Here is a 25,709-nt window from a genome sequence, read left to right as displayed (position 1 = left end):
GCAAATGGTAGGGGGAGAGAAAGAGCAGGTGTGAAGGCTGCATTGAAGAAGTGTTCTCAGAGGGTCAAACCTGGAGGTTGGGAAATGAGTTTAGGCTTTTGTTAGTAATCCAGGAAAGAAATGATTGTGGCTAGACTGACCCGGTGTGGCAATGACGGTGGGGAAGTTGGAGGTAATTGAGAGAGATCGATGTGGGAGAGTCAGTAGGACTTGGTCATCACCTGAGATCTGATGTTCCCCTTGGAGGGCTGGAAACACTAAGAAACAGGAGAAAGAATGAGTTCACTTTTGGGCAAGTGGAATTTGAAAATCTGTGAGACAGCTCGGTGGAACTGTGTGGTACCTAATGGGACACAGAAGTATAAGGTTCAGGAAAGAGATCTTAGCTAGAAATGCTAAATGCCATGAGTTAGATGAGGTCAATTAGGCAGAGTCTGTTCAGTGCGAAAGGGCCTGAGGAAGAAGAGGAGATAAGGATAGGAAAAAAGCTAAGATGCTGTGTGTGTGGAACTCGTTGAGGGCCCATCTGAGGTTGGTTTTTAATGTGGAGTGCTGGAAATCTCTTGGTTTAGTTGTTTCTTCTCCAATGCCCAGTAACTTGTGGAGAAGGCAGAGACTTGGATTCTTTCAGTTCTAACTAATGCAGTAGATGAGAAAATAAAAGTTATAGATGTAAATACTGTAAAGGAGGAAAAGTTATCATAGTTCGTAATATAGCATATTATTAAACAACAGTTTTGAGTTCAGATTTTGAAATTTGAAATGGCTGAGACACCTACCTAAAATGATGTTTTACTCCTATTTTGAAATGTCCCTCTCAAAGTGTTAAAAAAAGGAAAAAAGAAAAAAAGAATACTAATTGTTGTTCACAATAGACAACCCTGATCATCCATTATTTAAGACACCTGCCTAAAGTGGGTGGAATAGGGTGTCTTCTGCCTGTGTTTCTCGATGGTAATAATAATAAAATATTCGGTGGGATTTTTAGTACATGTCAAAATGTCTGTGTCAAATAATCATATTGGCATTTAACTATTACTTACTAGCTGTGTGAGAGTGGGCAAATGATATAATTTCTAATTCTGTTTCCTGTCTAGGGGATATTTATATCTGCCTCAGGATTCTTGTCAGGACTTGGTGTATCAGAGTGCTTACAAGAGTGTCAGGCTCTCAGGAAGGACTACAAACAAAAACAAATAAAACCATACCACAGGGAGCCAGGATTTGCTATTATTAGCTAATGATATTACCAGGACAGTTCAAGAGAATCAGTCAAGAAATGTTAGAATTAACTCATTGAAGTTGACAGTTACACAATAAGCATATCATAATTAAGAGCCTTCCCTGAATACCAGGAATACCTAGTTACTAATAGAAACTTTAAATGAATAAAAGTTAAATTTCTTAATAAACTTAAAAATATATTGATCAATAGGAAGCTATTAAGTATAGTAGATGACAAGGAAGGTGATGTAAATGAATGGAGAGCTTGTTAAATTCCTGTAGTGGGAGTGGAAGATAGGGTTAAAAAACATACCAGTGTTCTTCCAGAATACTTGTAGTTTTTAGCGGTGTTGGTGGTATAGTGGTGAGTATATCTGCCTTCAAAAAAATCTGTAATTTTAATGTAAGTTCAGTAGAGGTACTGTTTTTAGAACTTTACTAGAACTCAAATTTTGCTTGGAAATAGAAGTGAGTATAATGAAAAATAATACATAGTTTGGTATGGGTATAAATAGGTCAGTGAGACCAATCTAGAACAATATTCAAGTATATATAAAGGTTTACATTTATCATAAAGTTGTTTTTTCAAATCAGAGGAAAACTGATACGGAAACAATCCAGACTGTATGGAAAAGAATTGAGTTCAGATTTCTGCCTTAGATCTTGGACAGATAGAGTAAAAAAAAATTAATGTTAAAAGTAACTGAAAAATATAAAATATTTATTTAACCTTGCTATGGGAAAAGATTACAGCCGTAACACTAAGACTGGAAATAGAAAGAAAAACAATCTTTGCATTTGGCCATGCAAAGATTGTATGTAGCTATGCTGCTGCTGCTGCTAAGTCGCTTCAGTCGCGTCTGACTCTTCGCGACCCCATGGACTGCAGCCTACCAGGCTCCTCCGTCCATGGGATTTTCCAGGCAAGAGTACTGGAGTGGGTTGCTATTGCCTTCTCCGATGTAGCTATAGATAGAACTAAAACGAAAATAAACTGAAAAAGGTTACATTACATATGACAGAAGATCGGTGATAATTTAAATAAAAAACTGTCAAAAGACTAGTGCTAAGTTTAAAAATATCGGCATGGTGTATTGATTCATGTTCATATTAATAAAAGAAGTGAATGTGAAACGTGTTATTTCAGTAGTGACAAATTAAATGAGATGCTCTCTTTGTAAGGATAGAAAAGATTAAAAACAATCATGTTGACAGGATGTGTGGAAATGGGAAATCACATACGGTTTTGATGGTAATTTAACTGGTAATTCTTATCTGTAGAGAACCCTTTAAAAAAGTACACACTCTTTGTGTGTGAAATAATATGACAAGTCTGCAAAGAATACAATTGTATTTACAGTAGCATTGTTTACAATGGGGGAAGAAAGGTAACATCCTAAATGACAATAATCAGTTTTGTCAGATTACGGTATATACATATAAAAGAATGATATGCATTATTAAAACTGGTTCAGATGTAAACGTATTGAAGTAGAATGATGACCCTGATTTACCACTTTGTTGAGGAGAACAGGCTACAGAGTTCCTGTTTTTAGAAACTTGTATGTTTATATATCTATATCTTCTAACATATTTGTGAAATAGAATTATCTCTGAGTGGTGTTACAGGTGATTTTTGTTTTATTTTTCTACAGTGAACATATATACATTTTACTTCACAGTAAATTTTTTTTTCTGGTAACAAACCTCTTGATGTACACTGTAATATTTAGAAGTTGCATCAATAAGTTATATATATAATCCTTGTAATCACACACTGTTTTCCCCCTGATGTATACACACTTACACTTAGATTTTCCCTGCTATAAAATTAGAAATGAATGATAGAGTTGATGGAAAAACTTACTTGTGACTTTGACCCAGATGTAAACTTTCTTGTATAAGAGTGACTTTGTTAGTAGAGCTGCCAAGCTGGCAGTACATCACTAATAAAGCAGTCTTTCTCCTTGGCTGGATTCTCTAAGTCTGTAGGGTTCCACTGAAATGTCCTGGGCTTAATTTAAAAATCTACCCTCTGGGTTTTTCCCTCCAAGCACATCCATACGCTGAGCCTTTGCGAATTTCATGCTCCAGCGATTCAAGGAGATTGAATTGCTTTTTTCTTTTTAATTGAGTTACTATTAGTATTTGTGGGGATCAGAATTAGGCGAATTGGTGGTTCATTAAGCAGTAATACCCAAGTAGGGGCTTCCAGAGAAATGGTGAGGGATGGTATAACTGGTTCACTCTTGGATTTTGGTCCTCAGGCTAAATTTATGGCTAAGTGGAGACCATGTTTTGTGAAGACTTTTTTTTTCTCTTGGCAAATCAAGATGTGGAGAATTCAAAACTAGTGTGCTCAATGCTGAGATTGTCTGTAGTTGGAGATGTCCACATATTTCCCAGAGATCTTTCTATTCTAGGAGTTACGGTTTGCTGGTTGCTCCTGAACCTGCCGGATGCACACCAGAATCACCTGGGGAGATTATTAAATATACAGAATCTTGGGCCCCACCCCTGGAGACTGTGAGTCAGTAAGTAGATCTGGGGTAGGGCCTGGGAATTTGTATTTTTAAACAAATAACTTCAGGTGATTCTGATGTCAGCAGACTGGTGTCAGGGGGTCACTGGTTTTTCATACAAATGAATATGGTGGTTTGGCATGACGTTTTTCTTTTAGGTGACGAACTAAACAGGTAAAATAGAACAGTTTTACAAGGAAAGAACATTTTTAATAGCCTCCCTTCGCTCCCTTTTGAAGTCGCTCCCCAAGCAGGGAGAAGAAGAGAGCTCGCTGGGAGGAAGAAAAAGACAGACGGAGTGACATCCAGGGCTCTGGCAAAGAGAAGAATTATACCTCAATCAAGGAAAAGGAGCCAGAGGAGGCGCTGCCTGACAAAAATGAGGAGGAGGAAGAAGAACTCCTTAAGCCTGTGTGGATTCGGTGCACCCACTCAGAAAACTACTACTCCAGTGACCCCATGGATCAGGTGGTAGGTCTGTGGTAGGAGAGAAGCTATGGATCAGAGCTTCTCAAGCTTGGCGCTGTTGGCGTCTTGGGCTGGATAGTTCCTTGTGCGCGGGGCCTGCCCGGTGCATGGTTGGATGTTGAGCAGCGTCTCTGGGCTCTCTGCACTGGATGCCAGCAGCACCCTTATGGCTGTGATAACCGAAGCTGTCTTCTGGCGTTGCCCAGGGTCCCCTGGGGGGTGAGAGAACGCCCCTCCCCCTGGTTGAGAATCACTGCTGTAGACAAAAGCTGCTTTACAAAAGGCAGGAGTGCCGCAGGTGTATGAAAAGATCTCTTCGTTCTGATGTTTTGATGACACTGCTAGTCTTGATGCTGGTGGTCTTGTAAGAGCTCTCACTCAAAGCTATGATATGCATTCTGTGGTATACGTCTGTATGCGTGTGTGTGTTTTTCCCTCAAAATGAGAAACGAGGGAGAATTGAGTCTGCCCGTGACCAAAGGTACCCACAGCAGGTTTCCCGTGCTGGTTGCTAATTTTGTGGAGTCGCAGTGTCGTCACCTTGGATGGGCTCTCAGGAGAATCAGCACACGTGCTGCTCACGATGGGGCTCCTGGGGCTCAGCAGCCGTGGCTCCTTGCCATGGGGGCCCCACCCCCTCTGTGTGCTCGCTTCTCCTTCTCTTTCTTCCATCTCCATTTTATTTTCCATCACTCTCCCTTTCTTTTTTTATTTTTCCCTCTCTCTCTCTCCCCTAACGGGCACTATGCCTCCATCCCCATTAAGTTAGGTGTATTTGCTATGGGGATGGACACACAGTCATGTTCACTGATGAAATGAATGAGTGAAGGAAGGGATACCTGCAGATTTAGGACAGAAGAGCCCAAAGATGTTAGATTTAGTGGGTAGGGTAGATAAGAGAGCATCTTGTTGTTTGGAATTTTGTAAAACAGCTTCAACTTGGACTGGGCCCTTACCTATGGTGAGATTGAGAGGAGACTGTCGTCTCTGGCAAAAAGGTTTGTGAGGTCTCTCTTGGTGCCATGATATTTTACTTGATAAAGAAAAGCAGGGTTTTAAGTCAGAGTTCAGGTGACACAAGCAAGGAGACGCTCACACGTGGAGCCCTGTTTGTGAAACTGCTCTGTGCGTCTCAGATTACCTCCCTGAATCCTTAAAACATCCCTGGATAGAAGGCATCTGTTACTTCAGAATGTTGTTGTAAATGAGAATACTTAACTGATCGTGGTTTAAGCTTGCTGGGTTTGTTTTCCTCGACAAGCCATCTGGAGGGAGGTGGTGGCTGGTGTGTATTTAGTGCCTTAGTGATGGCAGGGCTGTAGGTGTGTATCGCTGTCTTCCAGAGGGTCCACCACGGTTGCAGGATGCCCCTGGGAGCCCCAGGCATCGTGTCCGTACACACCTCTGCCCAGATACAGATGCAGAGGGCAGTAGTGGGTGGAGCCCAGGGTGCCCGGGGATCGCTTCTTCCATCTCTTCGCCCAGAATTGTGTTTAATGGATTAATTTTCCATCTCTGCCATAACCCATCTCCACAGACTTCATTCATGGCTTAAAATACTGCACATTTTTAGCTCACAGTTCTGTAGATCGGAAGTCAAACTTGGGTCTCACTGGCTAAATCGAGGTATTGGCAGGACTGCTCTCCTTTCTGGAGATAACCTGTTTTCTTGCTCAATCAGGTTGTTGGCAGAGTTCAGTTCCTTATGGCTGTGGGATGGAGGCCCTTGTCTCCTTGCTGTCTGGCAGGTGTGCTGTTCCCAGCTTCTGGAGCCCGTGTGCATTCCTTGCCCCATGGACCCTTTCCTTCGTCTTCAGAGCCAGCAGCATGGATCGAGTCCCTCTTGTGCTTTAAAAATCTCTTGCCTCTTCTTCTGTTGCACCTCTGACTGCTGTTGTGAGAGCCTCTCCACTTTTAAAGACTCGTATTCAGTTGGGTCCACCCAGATAATCCCACCTCAAATTCTGTAGCCTTAATCGCATCTGCAGAGTTCTCTCTGCACTGAAAGGTGGCATGTTCACTTTCCAGGGATTAGGACAGAGACATCTGTGGCGTAGGGGGACTGGCTTCTGAGATCCCGAGTTCTCTGCCCCAAACCTGAAGGGAATCACAGTTCTGTTAGCAAGGAAGAAGGGGAGAATGGCTCCCGGTGGGTATCATTATTCTTGAAATAAAGTTGAAGGCATTGAGGTTCAGAGCATTTAAACACGCAGAGCTTTTGCTTTTCCTCACCTTTTTTGTGGGTGTGTTAAAACTCCAGTGTAGAAGGAAGGCTGGTAAACCAGAAGGCCAACATTGGCTTCTGTTTGTGCCCTGCTGGTGCAGAGAGGGCCTGAGTGTCAGAGCCACTCCAGCATCACCAGTGTCAGTAATGAGGTGGCACTGAGGAAAGCAGGCACCCTCTTTGGGGAATAACTGCAGATTTCATGATGGAATATTCATTTTATGTTGGAAAGGTGCCATTTGAAAATGTCAAATGTGCATTTCCGGTGATTGTTTAAAGTGATTTTCAACCTGGGAGGAGAGTAAGGGAAAGTGGGGAACTTCCTCCAGGAATGTATTGCAGAACCCTGTGTTTGTAAAGAGAGAGAGAGAGAGAGAGAGAGTGTGTGTGTGTGTGTGTGTGTGTGTGTGAGACCCTGTGTCTTTGGGGTGCACATGTGGTTTGTGGGTCACTGGATTAATGTGGAATATACACCATCAGTGAATTTCAGTAGGGGAGGGGTATATGTTCTCTAGGAGGGTGTCAGATGTCGTGAATTCTGAGGGGTTTATGATTTTTTGGTTGTTGTATCAAAAGGGCATAGATGAAGATTTCTAACATTTCTAAGGGTTGGCAAAGTGCATTTACCTGAGGACTGTGTCAACCATAAATGTGTGTGCAATTCAGTTATCATTGCCAGCACTCTGGGCATTTTGTGTTTAAAATATTTGTTAAATTGAGGGTTGAAAAATGTTATCTTGCTGTTACAAATCTTTGGTTATCGGTGAGTTCTTATGTTTCTTTGGTATGACTATTATTAATATAGTTCCTAATATTGAGCCTTTATTTTTCAAAGGGAGATTCTACTGTAGTTGGAACAAGTAGGCTCCGTGACTTATACGACAAATTTGAGGAAGAGTTGGGGAGCAGGCAAGAGAAGGCCAAAGCTGCTAGACCCCCATGGGAGCCTCCTAAGACGAAGCTAGATGAAGATTTAGGTGAGTCAGAAGTTACTAGACCGAGATCCTGTGCTCTTTTTTTTATTGTTTAATACCAGACTTTTGGGATGTGTTCTTGAGAGTCCCATAGTAAAATTTCCTCATGTCCATTTTATTTTCCTTAATTCCAATCAGCAGATACATAGCAATGTAACTTTCTTGTTTTTGATTTTCTTTTCCCTTAGTTATATTCAGTAAAATACATAAGAGATTTCATTTGCAAGGCATGCTGGCCACTGTGTCCCCCTAGAATCCTTCTTTCTTAAAATCAGAAGGGACCACAGTCCAGCCTCCTGTCAAAAGCAGGAGCCTGTTCCCGTGCCTCGTGATCTAATGGGCAGGTATCTCCTGTGGCTCTGTCCACTGCCAGGGTGTGGAAACTCCAGCCAGAGTCCAGCTCTGTTTGAAGCCCTCTCTATTCACAAAGTCTCCATCACTTTCTTACATCTTTTCACGTACGTATTCTGAGGCTCCAAGGAGATGCCGAGATCACTGTTTCTCACCACATTGTGTCCTTAGCCCCTAACACAACGCTGTACGCAGAGGAGACATTCAGTGTGCCTTTTCCTGCGTGTCATCTGGCTCTTGTCTGCCCACCTTTGTTATGTCTTCCTCGCTGAGAGGCAGTGTCCGTGGTGGGGAAAAGCATGACAGAACCGGCTGGCCTGGGTTTGAATCCTTGTTCCACCACTTGAAATGTGGTCTCGGGCAAGTGATGTAATTTCTCTGTGTCTCGATTTTCTCGTCTTAAAAGAGGAATGACAGTACCCATTTCATGGAGTACACTAAAAAATACAACAGTGTAAGAGCGCCTTCTTACTACGCTGAACTGCATTAATCTCTTGTAGGATCACTCCAAGTTCTAGGTCTTTTTTTTTTTTTTCTTTTTTGATTGTAGTAAACTACAAAGAACATGTGCATAATACACATAAGATACACTGCTTAGCCATTTTTGAACGTATGGCTCTGTAGTGTGTTGCTGCTGCTGCTAAGTTGCTTCAGTCGTGTCCGACTCTGTAGTGTGTTACGTGTATTCATATTCTGTAAACAACCTTTGGAACTCTTTTCATCTTGCTAAACTGAAAACTCTAACCAGATTAAAGACCAACTCTTCATTCCTGTCTCCCTTTGCCTCTGGCAACCATCCTTCTACTTTCTGTCTCTATGAATCTCACTACTGTTCAGTTCAGTTCAGTTCAGTCGCTCAGTCGTGTCCGACTCTCCGCGACCCCATGAATCATAGCACGCCAGGCCTCCCTGTCCATCACGAACTCCCTGAGTTCACTCAAACTCATGTCCACAGAGTCGGTGATGCCATCCAGCTGTGGTACCTCATATAAGTAGAGTCACACCATATTTGTCTTTTTTGTGACTGGATCGTTTCGTTACAATAATTCTTGGTCTGTTTTTATCTAGTCATTTTGAAGAACTAGAGTCTCCTATTGTTACTATTTAGAGAAAAAAATTTAGAATCTGATTCAGTCTGATGTTTAGAGCCTGGCATTCATGACCTTTTATCCCCTCACTTCTGGATTTTTTCCTGTGAGGCCTTTGCTCCAGCCAGAGTCCACCCATAGTCTTGCTCCATGCTTTTGCCTGCAGCGCCCCATCTGTGTTCCTTTTCTTCTCATCAGCTTAACCCGCCCCCATCCCTGTGCCTGGGTCACGTGCACCCCTTCTAGGAAACCCCAGTGACCTTTCTGGATCAGGGTGGACTCACTGCACCTTTTAGGAGGTGAAACCTCAAATAGCTCTGGCGGTTTGCATTTTCTCTGGTCTTGTTCACCAACTCTTTCTCTAAAAATCTTTGATCCTTTGTTTCCCCCTCTAGATTGTGACGTAGCATCATGGGCTCTATTAGATTTCATGGGTTGCTTAGAAGAGTTCTAGTGTGGAGTCGGCACTGGAGTGTTTGCTGGAAGATAAACAGCTGTCCTTACGTTTCTAAACATACATCCTTACATTTCGGTCATTTGGAAGTAAATCTTCATGTAAAACCTTCATGTAAAATGTAAATCTTCATGTAAAACCTTCATGTACAATCTTCATGTAAAACCAGCTTGCAGACTGCTTCAGCTTCTCTCCATCTTTTACCCCTCACCTCTAGAGAGTTCCAGTGAATCCGAATGTGAGTCTGATGAGGACAGCACCTGCTCTAGCAGCTCAGACTCTGAAGTTTTCGACGTCATTGCAGAAATCAAACGTAAAAAGGCCCATCCTGACCGACTCCATGATGAACTTTGGTACAACGACCCAGGCCAGGTGCGCAGGCTTTTATGCTCTTGCTGTGAAGGTTGCACACCCACACATCACATTTATGACTGCTGGCTCAGAAGATGCATGGTAGCTGGTATTGAAACTGAATTTTACTCTCAGGGCTGGGCATCATCCTTCACAGCTTATTTCTTTTCAGCTTCAGTGTTCAGCTCCAAAGCGTAAGCACCAGAGCAAGTGTTCCTTGAATCATATTTGACGATGTTTGTAAATCCTGTGTGAGGGAGCAGGATGATGGTGCTGCCTCATTAAACTTGCAGTAAACGGAAGGAGACGAATGGTAGGATGAGGGAGAGAGCACTTGTAGCTCTTTTTAAAAGCAGTTCATCTGGAAGTTATCTTGCAGCCATACAGTAAACAATGTCCCCGGCCCTACAAGACTTCGTATTTGCCAGTTGGTAGAAGTCACAATTCCTTGTAACCTCTTCTTGTTATTAAGCGTGTTTGAGCTAATGACATCGTGTGTGTTTGTGCTCAGTTGCTCAGTCGTGGCTGACTCTTTTCCACCCTTTGGACTGTAGCTCACCAGGCTCCTTTGTCCACGGGATTCTCCAGGGAAGAATACTGGAGTGGGTTGTCATGCCCTCCTCCAGGGGATCTTCCCAACCCAGGGATCGAACCCGCATTTGTTGTGTCCCTGTATTGGCAGGCAGATTCCTTTACCACTGTGCCACCTGGGAAGCCAGTGACATCATAGCTGGGCATAATTATTTTTATTTTCACGTACTGTTTTATTATGAAGTTATACTGGTGGAACAGTGGTAAAGAATCTGCCTGCCAATGTAGGAGATGCAAGAGATGAGTTCAATCCCAGGGTTGGAGGGATACCACTGGAGTAGGAAGTGGCAACCCACTCCAGTATTCTTGCCTGGAAAATTCCATGGACAGAGGAGCCTGGGGGGCTCTAGTCCATGGGGTCGCAAAGAGTAAGACACTATTGAGCAAATGAGCATGCACACACAATACATAATGCAAAATAGTATCTTTATAAAAAAGTTGTATTTTTATAAATGTATAATACAAAAATAATATCTTTAATACATGTCAACTTATCAAGCATAATAAAACATATCCCTAGAAAAAGATTGTTTAAAATTTATATTTTGTAAATAAATTCATACCATTCTACATTATTTTGATATTGTTCTCCTGGTTCATATTAGATTATAGCTATCTAATTTTTTTTTAATAGAATTAATATAGTTAGAATGCCTGACAGAAATGTACCTTGTGGTCCTTTTTGCTCTTGAGAATTGAGCAGAAATGTTTACAAATTGTCAATACATTTGGAATCTTCACTTTGGTATATTGATCATGGATATGATTTTTTTAAACAGCTTTAGCAAGTTATAATTCACATATACAATTTTCACAATTAAAGTGTACAGTTCAGTTTTCTTTTTTGTATATTCACAGAATTGTACAGTCATTGCAGTTTAATTTTAGAACATTCGTGTGTCCCCCGAGAAAAATCCTTTCTCCATTGGTCACTCCCCTTACCCGGTGTGGGGTCTTTTAATGGACTGTTGTTCTCATATCAAGAAGCAAATACAGTGTTGTGTTGACTGTATTTGGTTTTGTATCTTCTGGACGGTTGAGCCTTATAAAGGGCTGATCTGTATCGAAGACCAGGCCCTGGTAAAAGACAGGCATGTAAGACATCTATTTGCTTCCCTGGAAGTAAGTGAGCACTAAATGATTTTTCCACATTTTTCATCACAGGTTGTGCCCAGCATTAGGAATGTGTTGTGACTTTGGTGGGAATTCAATCACATCTCTGTTTGCCAGCTGTTATTTTGGATAATATCTTAATGTGATTTTTTTTTTTTTTTAGGTAGCCATATTATTCCTCTCTTGTACCACCTGGAGCTTTAGATTTCTCAAAGGGATAAAGAGACTTATAGTTTTTTTAATATTTCTTTTCAAAGTTTTATTGAGATATTTGTGACAAAATGAGTTTATAAATCCCTAGAATTCTAAAGAAATATGTGTATGTATATAAAGTATATGTCTCATAATATATCATATATATAAATATCTATATTTTAATTAATACCAGAAAAGGGAGAAATGGAACTCCACTTCTCCATTCTCCAGACTGATGCTCTGATCTCCTTTTTGATTCCATATTAACCATATATATTGAATAAATTCACAAACTGGCTTTTAAGGCCCTTTAAGGTTTTGACCTCAGTTCTGCCTTTTTGGTCTTCTCACTCACTCATGTGATCCATTCCATTTAGATGGGTCTCATGTTCCTGGGTTCAGACAGTAAAGAATCTGCCTGCAACATGAGAGACTTGGGTTTAATCTCTGGCTGGCGAAGATGTCATGGAGAAGGGAATGGCTACCCACTCCAGTATTCCTACCAGGAGAATTCCACGGACAGAGGAGCCTGGTGGGCTACAGTCCATGGTTGCAGAGAGTCGGACACGACTGAGCACTTTGTTTTTCACTTCCATGTTCTTGGAGCATAACGTTGAATTCCTTCTTTCTCTTTTTTCTCTTGTCCTGGTTCCTCGTGTAGAACAACCATCTTCTTTTCACATTTTGGCTTCTTGAAGCCTGTTTTATCCAAATTACTAAGCATATGTGTGTTATTTCCTAGTGCTTGCTTCAGCAGTACACACACTAAAATTAGAATAAGGGTTCCTTGATCACGTGGACCCTGAGCTAGGTATCACCCACCTTCCCCCTTGTAGCGCTTAACCAGCAGCTTTCTATCCAAGAGGCACCCAGGATTATTCACTTATCGAATTGTGTGAGTGGAGTTCATGGCCGGAAAATGAATTTTCAGGTGAAAAAACAGATACAGAGTCACCTGATTAGTGCTAGAAGTTTTTCTGGTTCTAGGAGTCATTTTCTTCCTTCTGCTTGAGATACCTTTTGGTCTCTTCTTTGAAAACATTTAATCTGCAGGTCACCTTCAAAGCACTCTACATGTTCCCTCAGAATATAAACTAGGCTTTTCTTTTGTGAAAGAGTCATTTTTCCTGAAATAAGAAATAGCAGGAACATGCTGGAAAGCAGTAGGAGAAGATGGGGGCAAGCAGGGCGCTGACATTGATATTTTCTGCTCGGCTGCACAAATAAGTCGGGAATCCAGCGTTGTCATAGCGTTTCCCTTTATCAGACAATATAGACAGTTTGCAGCTTTATTGGTTTTGGAACATCCGTTTAATCTTCAAACCTTGACAGCCTTTTCAGAGCTTTGGTACTCATGACATTAAAACCCACACAGTTTCCGCGGCATCGTCGTGCATGGAGTGGATTTTCCCCCCAATAAAAACGAATTACATTCTCTTTCTGACAGATGAATGATGGCCCACTCTGCAAATGCAGCGCAAAAGCGAGACGCACAGGCATCAGGCACAGCATTTATCCCGGAGAAGAGGTAACTGGTTTGGGTTATTGTATTTGTCAGCGCTGAGCAGCCAGAAGTAGACAGATGCTGCTGCTATTCTTCTCCCCATAAATGAAATAATACCCTGGAAATAGTCTTCTCAGGTTCCCTGATAGTCTCTGTTACTAATCATTGGAGAAGAGACATACTTGGGTTTTGGGGGTGGAATGGGAACGTTATCAAGGACACTTCTGGAGGTTCATTATTTAAAGTAGGCAAAGTGAATTTGAGTTGCCCTTTTTTTTTTTTAAATCATTTTCAGTATCCTAAAATGGTCCATAATTGTAATTGTTTTTCATGTTTTTGTTGTAAACGGTGGTGACTCTCCCTGGAGAAATGCTCTTAATGAGGGGCTGTAAGGCACATGTCCCCTTTCCTTGGGGATGTGAGTGTACGCCGTTGCCTTTGTTAGTCTGTCTGTTGTCCCCACCCAGCTGTGAGTGTCACACGGACTTGTTTGACCTGCGTCACACCCTACCCCTGTGTCGTCAGGAACACTCCAAAGGTGTTTGCATGCTGAGTTGAACACTCTTTACCTTGAAGAGTTATATATAACTACTCCTGATCAATTATTTTCCTTCATTTTTTTTTCCCCATGACGTTTTACTTCTGCAAGGTATTTTCATTAATCCCAGGATTGTCACTTTATGCTTCAGCACACTGTATTTAGGGCTTCCCTGGTGACTTAGTGGTAAAGAATCTGCCAGCCATTGCAGGAGGCACAGGAGATGCTGGTTTGATCCCTGGGTCGGGAAGATCCCCTGGAGAAGGAAATGGCAACCTGCTCCAGTGTTCTTGCCTGGGAAATCCCATGGACAGAGGAGCCTGGTGGGCTACAGGCCATGGGGTCGCAAAGAGTTGGATACTACTTGGACTGAACAACAGCAGCAACAACAAAGTATATTGAGGGCGTGTGGGACAAGGCCTGCGCCTGTGAGTGTCCGTGTGCCTGCCTCAGGCCGGGGCCTCTGCAGGCGGCGCTGCTGTGGAGACGTTTCACGGGCAAGAGGAGTGTGGGCTCAGGACTGCGCAGAGGGGGAAGTCCACCTGGGGTGGACCTTTAGAGCTGGGCTTGTCAAAGTTGTCTCACGTGGGGCCAGGATGGTTTTTATACGCACATCTCCGTCTGTCCTGAGCAAGCCGCCCGAGAAAGGGCATGACCTTGGTGGAGGGGGTTCTTGTAGTGGAGGGTGACCTGGAAGGAGCTGACAGCTGCAGGCTGTGTGCTGACTGCTTTTCTCACAGCTGGGCAGCAGGGCCCTCTGTGAAGGGAGGTTCAGCTGAGGCAGGCAAACCCATTCTTAGAGGCGTGGCCCTTTCACCACGGATGGGGCCTATGTGGTCCACATTCCGTCAAGGGGCCAAGGGGTCCCAGCAGTGGTCATTGTAGGTGGCTGGCATGGTAGTCAGCTTAGCAGCTTAGCCTTGGAAGCTGTTGAGCTCCATCTGCTCCTGCATCCACTTCATTGACGTGCCCATCCTGTCGGCTCTGGGGAACTGACTGCTGACCTAGGCTGGCCGGGGCATTTTGTCAGCTCGATGGATTACAACCTCTTCCACGGCAGGTGTCCCCCGCCCTGGGGACACCCCAAAACTGTCTTATCTCTGATCTTCCCAGGTTTTTCCTTCTAGGCCTCTGAACAGCTGGCTGGCCACTTGCTTTCTGCCATGCTGCTGCTGCTGCTACTAAGTCGCTTCAGTCGTGTCCGACTCTGTGCGACCCCATAGACGGCAGCCCACCAGGCTCCGCCGTCCCTGCGATTCTCCAGGCAAGAACACTGGAGTGGGTTGCCATTTCCTTCTCTAATGCATGCAAGCGAAAAGTGAAAGTGAAGTCGCTCAGTCGTGTCCGACTCTTCACGATCCCATGGACTGCAGCCCACCAGGCTCCTCCATCCATGGGATTTTCCAGGCAAGAATACTGGAGTGGGGTGCCATTGCCTTCTCCGTTTCTGCCATGAGTCCATCTTTATTCTAACCTCAGGCTACTTCTCTTTCCGCACAAAGTAGATGACCAGGTACGCCACCTGAAACCCCGCCCACTGGGTGGTCTCCCTCATCCCTGTCTGCAGAGCCATCCATGAAGAAGGCTGCAGCACAGCCTGTTTTTGGCTTGCGCCTCCTTTCTTTTCTTTGTCTTTTGAAGAATGCTGTTTTATTTATTTGGCTGTGCCGGGTCTTAGTTACGACATGCAGGATCCTTAGTTGTGGCATGTGGGAATCTTAGTTATGGCACGCAAGGTCTAATTCCCTGACCAGGGATTGGACCCAGGCCTCCAAGTCCTCACCCTCGGGCCACCAGGGAAGTCCCCGTGCCTCCTTTCTGGCTGACCCGTTTGCAAACTGAGCTTGGACTTTTCCTTCTGCTTTCATCCCCCCGGCTTTAGTCATCAGCTGAGGGAGTGTGCTGATGTGACAGTGGTGGATGCCCAGTTTGTTCATGCCCTCTACTCTGTGTGTGCCTAGTTCTGGTTATAGGCACCCTCCTTCTTGTGATGGCCCCACCCAAACTTGTGCCCAGAGGGGACTGGCAGAACCCAGCTCTCGTCGGGCAGTTCCAGCCCCACATCTGTTTGCTGTCCCTTGGCCGTGCCTTCCATGTCTGCCAGGGCCCAGCAGCATACACGAAATTGCTTTGCAAAGGCACATAATTTTTCATGATAGACAGCATGGCTTGGCTTCAGTACCTCGGAGACCAGCATGGTGATTCTCCCAGTGTGTCCGCAAGCCCCTCTCAGCATCTTTTTCCTACCAGCAGTCTTGGATTTGCTGAATCATGTGGCCCCCATTGCAGGGCAACTTGAGCTGTGGTTTGAAACTGCCAAAGCCTTTCTCACTTGAGTCGTTCTCATAGCTGGTGTCCTTTTGTGCCATTTTATAAATGGGCTGTAGTAATATTCATCTCTGAGGATGACACTGCCACCTGAACTCGAAGAGGCCACCTGGTATTTTGCTTCCTTCTTCACTGTGGGAAGGGAAGAGGCAGTAGTTTTGTGTTTTACTTTGGATGGCTATCTTGGAACCACTGACTCCTAAAAATGGTGTGGCTGTGGGAGGCCCTGAATCTTGGTAGGGTTTCTCTCCCACCCTTTGGAGCATGTACAATTTACCAAGACTTTTCGCTCTATTGACATAATGTCAAAGGTACAATGGAGCAGTATAATGTGCCGCAGTATTCTAGAAAGTCAGGAGCGCCTTGGACTGTATTATGTCAGTGAGTAGAAGAATTCACACAAGCTGGTGGCAAAACCGTTAACGTGGACCTAGTCTCATCAGAACTGGTTCTCATTCTGTCGGGATACGAAAGAATACATTCAGCAGGTCAGTTGCTGCACACTTTGTACCTGAGATCACGTTTATCTGCTGAAAGTGCGCTATAACACCTGGCATGGCAGGTGCAGTCAGAGCTACTTGGTTGAGCTTCTTGTGGTCTATAGTCATCTGCCAGGATTCATTTGATATTTTTAATTCACCAAACTGGTGAATTAAACAGACCATGATAGGGGCAGTAATCCTTGTGTCATTTGGATCCTTAAGGGTGGCACTAATCTCCACCATTCCCCCAGAGTCATACTGTTTTTGATGTCCAGGTTGGGTTCTGCTTGGCCTTTCCCATTATGATGGCTCTTACTCCACAGATCAAGGACCCAGGGAGGGGTGGCACCGTCTGCCCATTTTGTCAATTCCAGTGGTACATCTTGAGACCAAGGAAATGACCACTAGGTCGATCTGTAGACTCAGTGGACCTCCTACAAGCCAGACCTTGACCAAGATCTGTACTACCTTGGCCTCGTCTCCCCCACTCTGACAGGGATATAAGGATGATACGTCCAGCCTTTGAGTATCAGTTGATTCAGATGCTGTGTCCAGCACTCCTTGAACTATGTGGCTTCTTCCTTCCCCAGTGTACAATTCCCTGAGCACAATGGCCATAGACCCCTTTGGGGAAGGACAGGGCTGTCTTGACCCTTTTTCCTTGTGATTGTGTCACAGGGCCTGGCCTCTAGCCTCTTGGGCAACCTTTTCAGTCAGTGGATTTCAGTCCAGTAACTTGATCAGGTCTGGAACTGGGCAAGGGATTATGACTGTGTATTGGAGCAACCTACCTTAAGCCTCTTGTTTGTCCAGTCTTGATTTCTTCCGTTGGCACAAAGTAAGGTGGTATGCTTGTCAGCTACCCATTTATTTTGTACCCAAGGACACCAGGCTGTGAAAGCGTTTTCTGTGACCCTTTTGGGTTAGATGCCTTTGGCTGCCACTTCGGTCCTTTTGGTCATGGTGATAATTGTGTAACCTGGCTTCTTAAAATGAGCTCCATGGTCTTGCCTCTGGTTTCAGAGTCTTGTCATCCCTGCTGTGGTCAGCAAGCTGTGTACTGTGTTAGCCCCTCTTATGCTCAGTCCTGGCCTGCAGAGGATGCCACCACTGATGATCCTACTGATGTTGCTGCCCCTTTGCCACCATGTTCCTTTTGGCCTTGGCCAGTGGCATGTCCTCTGGGCCGTGAAAGATGATTATCTGGTATATTTTTCAGGCATAGATATTATATCCATCCCAATGTGACCATTTCCTTGAATCTTTGAATTCCTTCTTCTTCTATCTGTCCTGCAGTTTTGGTATTTTCACTTTAGTCAGAATGGGCCATTGCTTTTTCACGCTACTAAGACATCTGAGTGGGACTTCCCTGGTGGCTCAGACGGTGAAGAACCTGCCTTCAGTGCAGGAGACCCTGATTCAATCCCTGGGTCAGGAAGATCCCCTCCAGAAAAGAATGGCAACCCACTCCAGTATTCTTGCCTGGAGAATCCCATGGACCGAGGAGCTATAGTCCATGGGGTCACAAAGACTCAGACATGACCGCGAGACATCTTAGTAGGGAGTTCCCAGCATCTCCTGATGGCTTTGGATCCTGAACGCTCCCAACCTAGTCAGCTCTTCCCTAACCAACTCTGTTTTCTGGTCCTCTTTATCATGCACTGCCGGTCCCGTGTGAATTCCTGCTGCTGGCATGTGCTGGCGCTGGCTAGTTCTTATAGTTTCTGTGGGATATTATGTCTCCTCTCAGTACTTCCCAGCTGTGAAATGTGAAACCAGTTATGCTGTTCAGTTTAGTTGCTCAGTCATGTCTGACTCTTTGCAACCCCATGGACTGCAGCGCGCCAGCCTTCCCTGTCCACCATCAACCCCGAGAGCCTGCTCAAACTCATGTCCATTGAGTCAGTGATGCCATCCAACCATCTCATCCACTGTTGTCCCCTTCTCCTCCTGTCTTCAATCTTTCCCAGCATCAGGGTCTTTATTCCAATGAGTCAGTTCTTCCCATTAGGTGTCCAAAGTATTGGAGCTTCAGTTCCAACATCAGTCCTTCCAATGAATATTCAGGACTGATTCCCTTTAGGTTTGACTGGTTTGGTCTCCTTGAAGTCCAAGGGACTCTCAAGAGTCTTTTCCAACTCCACAGTTCAAAAGCATCAATTCTTTGGCACTCAACTTTCTTTATGGTCCAACTTTCACCTCCATACATGATTACTGGAAAAACCGTAGCTTTAACTAGACAGACCTTTGTCAGCAATGTAATGTCTCTGCTTTTTAATATGCTGTCTAGGTTTTTCATAGCTTTTCTTCCAAGGGGCAAGCATCTTTTAATTTCATGGCTGCAGTCACTATCTGCAGTGATTTTGGAGCCCAAGAAAATAAAATCTGTCATTGTTTCCATTGTTTCCCTATCTATTTCCCATGAAGTGATGGGACTGGATGCCCCATGATCTTAGTTTTTTGAATGTTGAGTTTTAAGCCAGCTTTTTCACTCTCCTTTTTCACTTTCATCAAGTGGCTTTTAAATTCCTCTTCACTTTCTGCCAAAAGGATGGTGTCATCTGCATATCTGAGGTTATTGATGTTTCTCCTGGCTGTGTTGATTCCAGCTTGTGCTTCATCCAGCCTGGCAGTTATGCTGTGGAATGACACTAATTATACGTCTCTTGTCAGGTAGGGAGATTTGATGGAGTGGGGGAGGTGAGGATAGTGTCACCTTCAGGGATTTTCCTTCTCTTCAGACAGGGCAATGCTTGCTCTTCATAGACAAGGCTAGGTTGTCTCTGAAGATTCAGAAGGTTTAGAGGAGTCTAAGGAGTCAAACTGGAGAAGGAAATGGTAACTCACTCAGTGGGAAATCTTCCCTGTGAAATCCGATGGACAGAGGAGCCTGGCGGACTACAGTCCTTGGGGTCACAAAGAGTTGGACACGACTGAGTGACTAAACTACAACAAGGCGTCAAAACCTGTATGTCCTCATCCCAGGTTCCATAGCCCTGACGTTGGAATAACAGACCTACAGTGGATGGTTGTTAATTAGTCTTTAAGGCCCACCGACTCTGACAGGTGAGCCCCAGGCATGGTCCTGGCGCGCTCCTTGACCTCCCACTGCTGGTGATGGGAACCTCTTAGTGGGCTTTCAGCAGGTCCTCTGATTTCATGTCTGGTTTTCGGCTGCCTTTCCTCCTCCTCCTCTCCTGCTGCATTTCTGCAGAGCAGTGGTTCTCTCAGGCCTTCTGACTAATGTCAGCATCACCTCAGACCTTATTAGATGTGCAGATTCTCCAGCCTGCCTCAGCTGCTGAATCAGAAACTTTCGGGCGTGAGGAGCAAGCAGTCTGAGATCACCCTAAGGTTTGAGGAACAAGATAGAACATCAGTGGTGCGCAGCAGTAGTCATCCATCCTGTTATCCGTACAGCTTCTGGTCACTCCAAGTCTTCAACACCTGGTGCATTGCACCTGCTTCCCGCTGGTACAGTCTCCCACTGAGCATCATTGAAAGTGTCAGCTGGCGTGTTATCTGGTGCCAGGGCCTGTGTGCGCCACCAGGCACTGTGATGCGTTCCTCTTTGCCAGTCGGATGGCAGGTGATTCAGCTCCAAAAGCTCATCTTACCTCCTGCTTTCTTGGATCACCTCTGGTACCTACTGTCACACTGGATTCTCCGGAAGCAGATGCTTAGGTGAAGTCTGGGGCACATGGTGTTTCTCAGGGTTCTTCACCTGTGAGCGGAAGAGGGTATGAGCAGATTGGACAGAGGGATTGGCTGAACTGTGAGTCAGCCCCAACAAAGCCGCGGTCAACCTGGTGATGACCCAAGGGATGAGTACTGCCCGTTTAGGGTGGGCCGTAGGGGCTGGGCCTTCGTACCTCTGTCTTGCTCTGTATACACCTGACACCAGGTGAGGGGGCTCTGCTCGTGACGCAGATCCTGAAGGAGCCGGCAGCTGGAGGCTGCTGTCAGCACTGTTTAACAGAGGGCAGCAAGTCCTTCCCTGAAGGGTGGTCCGGATCACACATCGCTGTGTCTGTCAGAGTGCCCAGTGATTCTGCTGATGCTGCTTTCCTTTTCTTGTCCTAAGCTCCGTGCATTTTCTGTCCCACCATTTCTTGTGCTTCCTGCATTTCTGTTTCCTTCTATTTTTACTCAGCATATTTAACCATATCACTTTGTTCCCCTTCCTGTTATAGCCTACTGCTATTACTTCTGAGATTGTTCTTTTTGCCTTTTCATTTATTGGGAGGTTAGCAAGGTCAAGTATTGTCTTATTTTACAAATGAAAAGGAAGATCGGCATGGAAATTTAGTTCTAGAAAGATCTCTGTGTTGTTCAAACCCCTTGTATTGTATGTGAATAGGTAGGTTGAATACCAGTGACCAGTCAGCCCGTGCTTATCATTCATTTAGCGGTAAAGTGAACACTGTTCTTTTCCTACCAGTTTGTGAAGGAACACACATAAAACCTCTTTTGTCAGATGCAAATGTAGAAAATACAGTCTAGTTTTGAGTAACAGTATTTTGCCACTTTACTCTGACACTTACTTTTGTTTTTCCCCTCAGGCCATCAAGCCCTGTCGTCCTATGACCAACAATGCTGGCAGGCTTTTCCACTATCGAATTACAGTCTCACCTCCCACAAACTTTTTAGTAAGTTCCTACCAAAATCTATTTCATTTGTTAAAAGATATAAATAGGATCTATGTGTGTTAATAGGTTGAAATGTGAATAGGCTGAGTGTGGACTCAGTTCTTAAAACAATATTTTATTTTTATGCTGATAAAACTGGCCTTTATCATAGTGACTTTAACTTGGCTTCCTCTCATTATACTAATTTCTGTGTTATTTTTCTCTTATATTGTTGGTACACCTCATAAGAGCCAGTGGATTATGGATAGGCCTGTTGGAGCTATGGAGTTGGAGGAATGCATAGAATACTTGTGCATCTCTTAAAAATTGGCAAATAGCATATATTATCTAGTGACCCGTAACTATTGCATTTATGACAGTAAATGCCTAATATTTTTTGACTGTGGTTCACCATTCTGTGTTTGAAATGTATTCACTTATTTCCCACAGAAAGTTGATGAAGTAGGCATTATTTTCCCCAGTATACAGATGGGACAGTTGTCCATGTTTTACAAATAAGGTTAAGTAACTTGCTGAAGATTATTCAGGCAGCATGTGGCACAGCAGGGACTTGAACCTGGGCAGACTGATTCTGTAGTACACGGCTGTATGCTATTTTACTGTGCTATACTGCTGTTGACAGCAGTATAATTAATTAATTTTGGTTACATTTTTTATTAAGAGACTTCAATTTCAAAATTAGATTTTTTTGATGTTTTTCTGTATAAAAGTTACTTTCCTGTTTGAAGGAATATTAAATATTTATTATTTATTTTGATCGCTTCTCAGCTTTTGGGCTAAGATCAGGTGTAGTATAGGAGCTTCCCAGGTGGCACAGTGGTAAAGAATCCTTCTGCCAATGCATGAGATAGAAGAGGCCCAGTTTCTATCCCTGGGTTGGAAAGATCCCCTGGAGAAGGAAATGGCAACCTGCTCCAGTATTCTTGCCTGGGAAATCCCATGGACAGCAGAACCTGGCAGGCTACAGTCCATGGGGTCGCAAAGAGTTGGACATGACTGGACACACTACTTGGTTGTTCCAGGACTTATTGGGGTGCTCGGGATCTTCACTGCAGCATACCAACTCTTAGTTGCGGCATGTGGGATCCAGTTCTCCAACCAGGGATCAAACCCTGGTCCCCTGCATTGGGAGCTCAGAGTCTTAGCCATTGGACCACAGGGAAGTCCTTCAGAATTAGATTATTAATAATTATTTATTTTAACAACTTTATTAAATATGATTAATATCCCATAACTCACCCATTTAAAATATATATTTTATGAAATTTAGAATTGTGAAACTAACACTACAATCTAATTTTAGAACATTTTCATCATTTCCAAAAGAAACCCTATACTTATTAGCAGTCAGTTCTTTCCTACTCCTCAGCCTTCAGCAATGACTAACATATTTTGTCTTTATCATTTGTCTATTCTTGATATTTCATATGAATAGAATCATACAATGTGTGATCATTTTGGTTTCTTCTGCTTAGCAAAATGTTTTCAAGATTCATCCATGGTATAATATGTAACTTCATTCCTTTTTACTGCCAAATAATATTCTGCTGTATGGATATACTATATTTGATTTATCCATTCATCCAAATGTTCAGAGAACATTTGGGTGGTATCCACTTTTGGGCTATTATGAATAATGTTGCTATGAATGTTTATTTACAAGGTTTTGTGTGGATGTATGTTTTCCTTTCCTTTGAGTATGACTCTAGGACTAGAGTTGTTGGATTGTGTGGTAAATCTGTTTAGTATTTTGAGGAACTACCAAACTATTTTCCAAAAGGCTGTACCATTATTATTTCATTTGAAGTTCTCTCATTATATTTAATTTAGGACAACTTTGTTGAGTTATTCAGATGGGAAGTAACAGTAATATTAGAAAAACAAATAATGTGCATCAGGATATTCTTTAGTTCCCCCTGCCCACCTGAGCTCTTCATATATATAGGTGTGTGGGGGTGTATGTATAAATGTTTATATATATGTATGGACTGTGAAGAAAGCTGATCGCCGAAGAATCGATGCTTTTGAACTGTGGTGTTGGAGAAGACTCTTGAGAGTCCCTTATACTGCAAGGAGATCCAACCAGTCCATTCTAAATGAGATCAATCCTGGATGTTCATTGGAGGGACTGATGCTAAAGCTGAAACTCCAATACTTTGGCCACCTCATGAGACGAGCTGACTCACTGGAAAAGACTCTGATGCTGGGAAAGGTTGGGGGCGGGAGGAGAAGGGGACGACGGAGAATGAGATGGCTGGATGGCATCACCGACTCTGTGGACATGAGTTTGAGTGTACTCCGGGAGTTGGTGATGGACAGGGAGGCCTGGCGTGCTGTGATTCATGGGGTCGCGGAGAGTCGGACACGACTGAGCGACTGAACTGAACTGAACTGAACTGAAATGTTTAAAAGAATAATGTTCAATATCTACATAGAAAAAACATGTTTTTTAGGTTTCTAATCTTGATCATTTGCTCCATGTTTAGTGTTTAGGATTAAAAATGGCAGACCATCAGAATGGCATAATGAAGAGAATCTCTTATACTTAGATCAGCATTTGTATATTTTAATTAGATTCTATTTACAGGTAATTAAAATCTTTAACATTATGCAAGAATTGGTTTGTTACAGTGTTTGCTGGCTGGGCTTTTCCTTGGAGGGTCTGGGGATGGAGTTGTGAGGGAAGGAGCCACTGGCACCCTGGGGCCTTTCAGAGACTTCCAGGCTACTGCTTGTCTTGACTGTTGTGATGCTTAGTCTTCTCTACTTTGTGCTTTGATTTGGCTGTGTTATTATCTTTTTCTTGTTAGGACTTCTGTTAGTACAGAAATATAGTTTAGTAAGAACAAGACTGGTAGTATTATGAGATTAAATAAAATAAGTTCCTAGAAAATGAAGTCATGTAGCCTTTTTTCCTTTATGGCAGCCATAATAAACCTCCTTGATTGTCTAATATATAACTGAAGTCGGAGAATCCTACCAAGCTAGAATTAAACTTCTTTGTAAAGTTTCTCCCTGGTGTTTGGGAGAACGTGAGCAGGAGTCCGTACCTGCTTGCTTTGGTTGGTTGCTTTTGTCCTGATAGATACTGTGCATGCAAGTCATATCATTTGTTCATGCTTCGTGTTTCTGTTTGCTTTTAGACTGACAGGCCAACTGTTATCGAATATGATGATCACGAGTATATCTTTGAAGGATTTTCTATGTTTGCACACGCCCCCCTGACCAATGTAAGTATGTGCTAATTGGCCAACTTTCTCCTTCCCTGTGCCCCCTTTCTTTCTAAAAGAGGAAATTTCTTTTCCTCTGACTTTTAAGTAACAACTACTTTACATCCCTTTGCCTAAGCTACAGGAAGTCACTGGCAGTGTGTGTCAGGTGGGAGTGTGACATCTGTGCTAATGAGTCACAGGTTTGGTCCACATTAGATGGTGTAAGTAAACATGTATCAGAATAACATTTGAGAGTGTGAAAGATTGAGAAAGAAGGATAAACTGTGGAGCAATGTGTCAAAACTATTTTGGGGTGGGTGTCCTTCAAAAGAGAGTTGGAAAGTTTTAAGGAGAAGCTATTACTTTGTCTGTGAGTCATAGGTAAAGAAATGGAGCTTGTTCAGGACATCTGGAGCCTGAGTTAACTTCATAGTTTTCTGCTTTTGCATCCCAGGAAGACGTCCTTTTTAAGAGACTTTGACATACAGATCCATGATATTCTTATACAGGTATTAAGGCCGATCTGTTGGTAATCGGTTCAGATGGAAGTCCTGTAAGTCAAAATCTTTCTGTTTTGAAGCTGGCTGTCTTAGGGGTTGTCTTACTTATTGTGTATTCTAGTTGGATGTAGAGTGGAATTCACTGGTGACTCTGGAAGGGAATGTAGAGGTATCCATGAGTCAGTCAAGACACTGCTATAGAACTTACTGAATTTACAGCTATGGTATATATACATTGAAGTAGAATGTTCTTTAATTCTTTCTGGTTTAGTTAAAAGAAATTATATTTGCAGTTTGAAAAGTTATCTTAGTTTATTTGAAATGTGAAATTCTGTTCCATTGGAGAGTAAAGAATAAAATCTTTGTCTAATCTTTCCACTTTCTATTCTTTTTTAGTAGATAGGATTCCATAGTAGTGATACTAATTTAAAACAAATTGTTTCTCAATGAGATTTTCTTTATGCCACAGTATATTTTATCTCAGAGAACTTTTTTTGAGAAGATGATTACATTATAAATGTAAAAATAAAATCACTTGATAATACATATCACATCTCTCTAGGGTGAACCATAATATAGAAAATTGTGTAATATTGAACTATATTTTTTATTGAGGTATAATTGACATATAATGTTACTAGTTTCAGATATACAGCATAATGATTCAGTATTTGTATATATTGTGATGACCATGATAAGTCTACATCCATCACCATCCATCCTTACAAAATTTTAAATTGGACTGTATTTTTTTTTAATTGAAATAAAGTTGATTTACATGATGTGCTAATCTCTGCTGTATAGCAAAGTGACTCAGTTATACACACATACACATTCTTTTTTATATTCTTTTCCATTATGGTTTATCCCAGGATTCAGTTCCCTGTGCTGCACAGTAGGACCTTGTTGTTTATCCATTCTAAGTGTAATAGTTTGCAATC

The 25,709-nt window shown here is 43.0% G+C and overlaps 1 protein-coding gene across 5 annotated transcripts in view; it reads left to right on the top strand.

The window, feature by feature from the left end:
• Nucleotides 1-25,709, top strand: part of DROSHA (drosha ribonuclease III) — a 121,930-nt gene that overhangs the window by 12,918 nt on the left and 83,303 nt on the right. For 4 of the 5 annotated variants that reach the window (XM_055422233.2, XM_088827641.1, XM_055422231.2 and 1 more), the window contains 7 exons: nucleotides 3,648-3,758; nucleotides 3,986-4,217; nucleotides 7,274-7,415; nucleotides 9,523-9,677; nucleotides 13,003-13,083; nucleotides 20,970-21,056; nucleotides 24,200-24,286. In XM_055422233.2, coding sequence (XP_055278208.2) covers nucleotides 3,648-3,758; nucleotides 3,986-4,217; nucleotides 7,274-7,415; nucleotides 9,523-9,677; nucleotides 13,003-13,083; nucleotides 20,970-21,056; nucleotides 24,200-24,286 — 895 coding nt within the window. The remainder of the gene's footprint in view (nucleotides 1-3,647; nucleotides 3,759-3,985; nucleotides 4,218-7,273; nucleotides 7,416-9,522; nucleotides 9,678-13,002; nucleotides 13,084-20,969; nucleotides 21,057-24,199; nucleotides 24,287-25,709) is intronic. The other variant, XM_055422234.2, reaches the window with a different exon arrangement.

This window comes from Moschus berezovskii, chromosome 18 (genome assembly GCF_049115385.1).
Source record: "Moschus berezovskii isolate FMDL1 chromosome 18, NW_MosBer_1.0, whole genome shotgun sequence".
Lineage (NCBI taxonomy): Eukaryota > Metazoa > Chordata > Mammalia > Artiodactyla > Moschidae > Moschus > Moschus berezovskii.
Note: the sequence above shows the minus strand (reverse complement) of the source record. Positions and strands in the feature narration are given on the sequence as shown.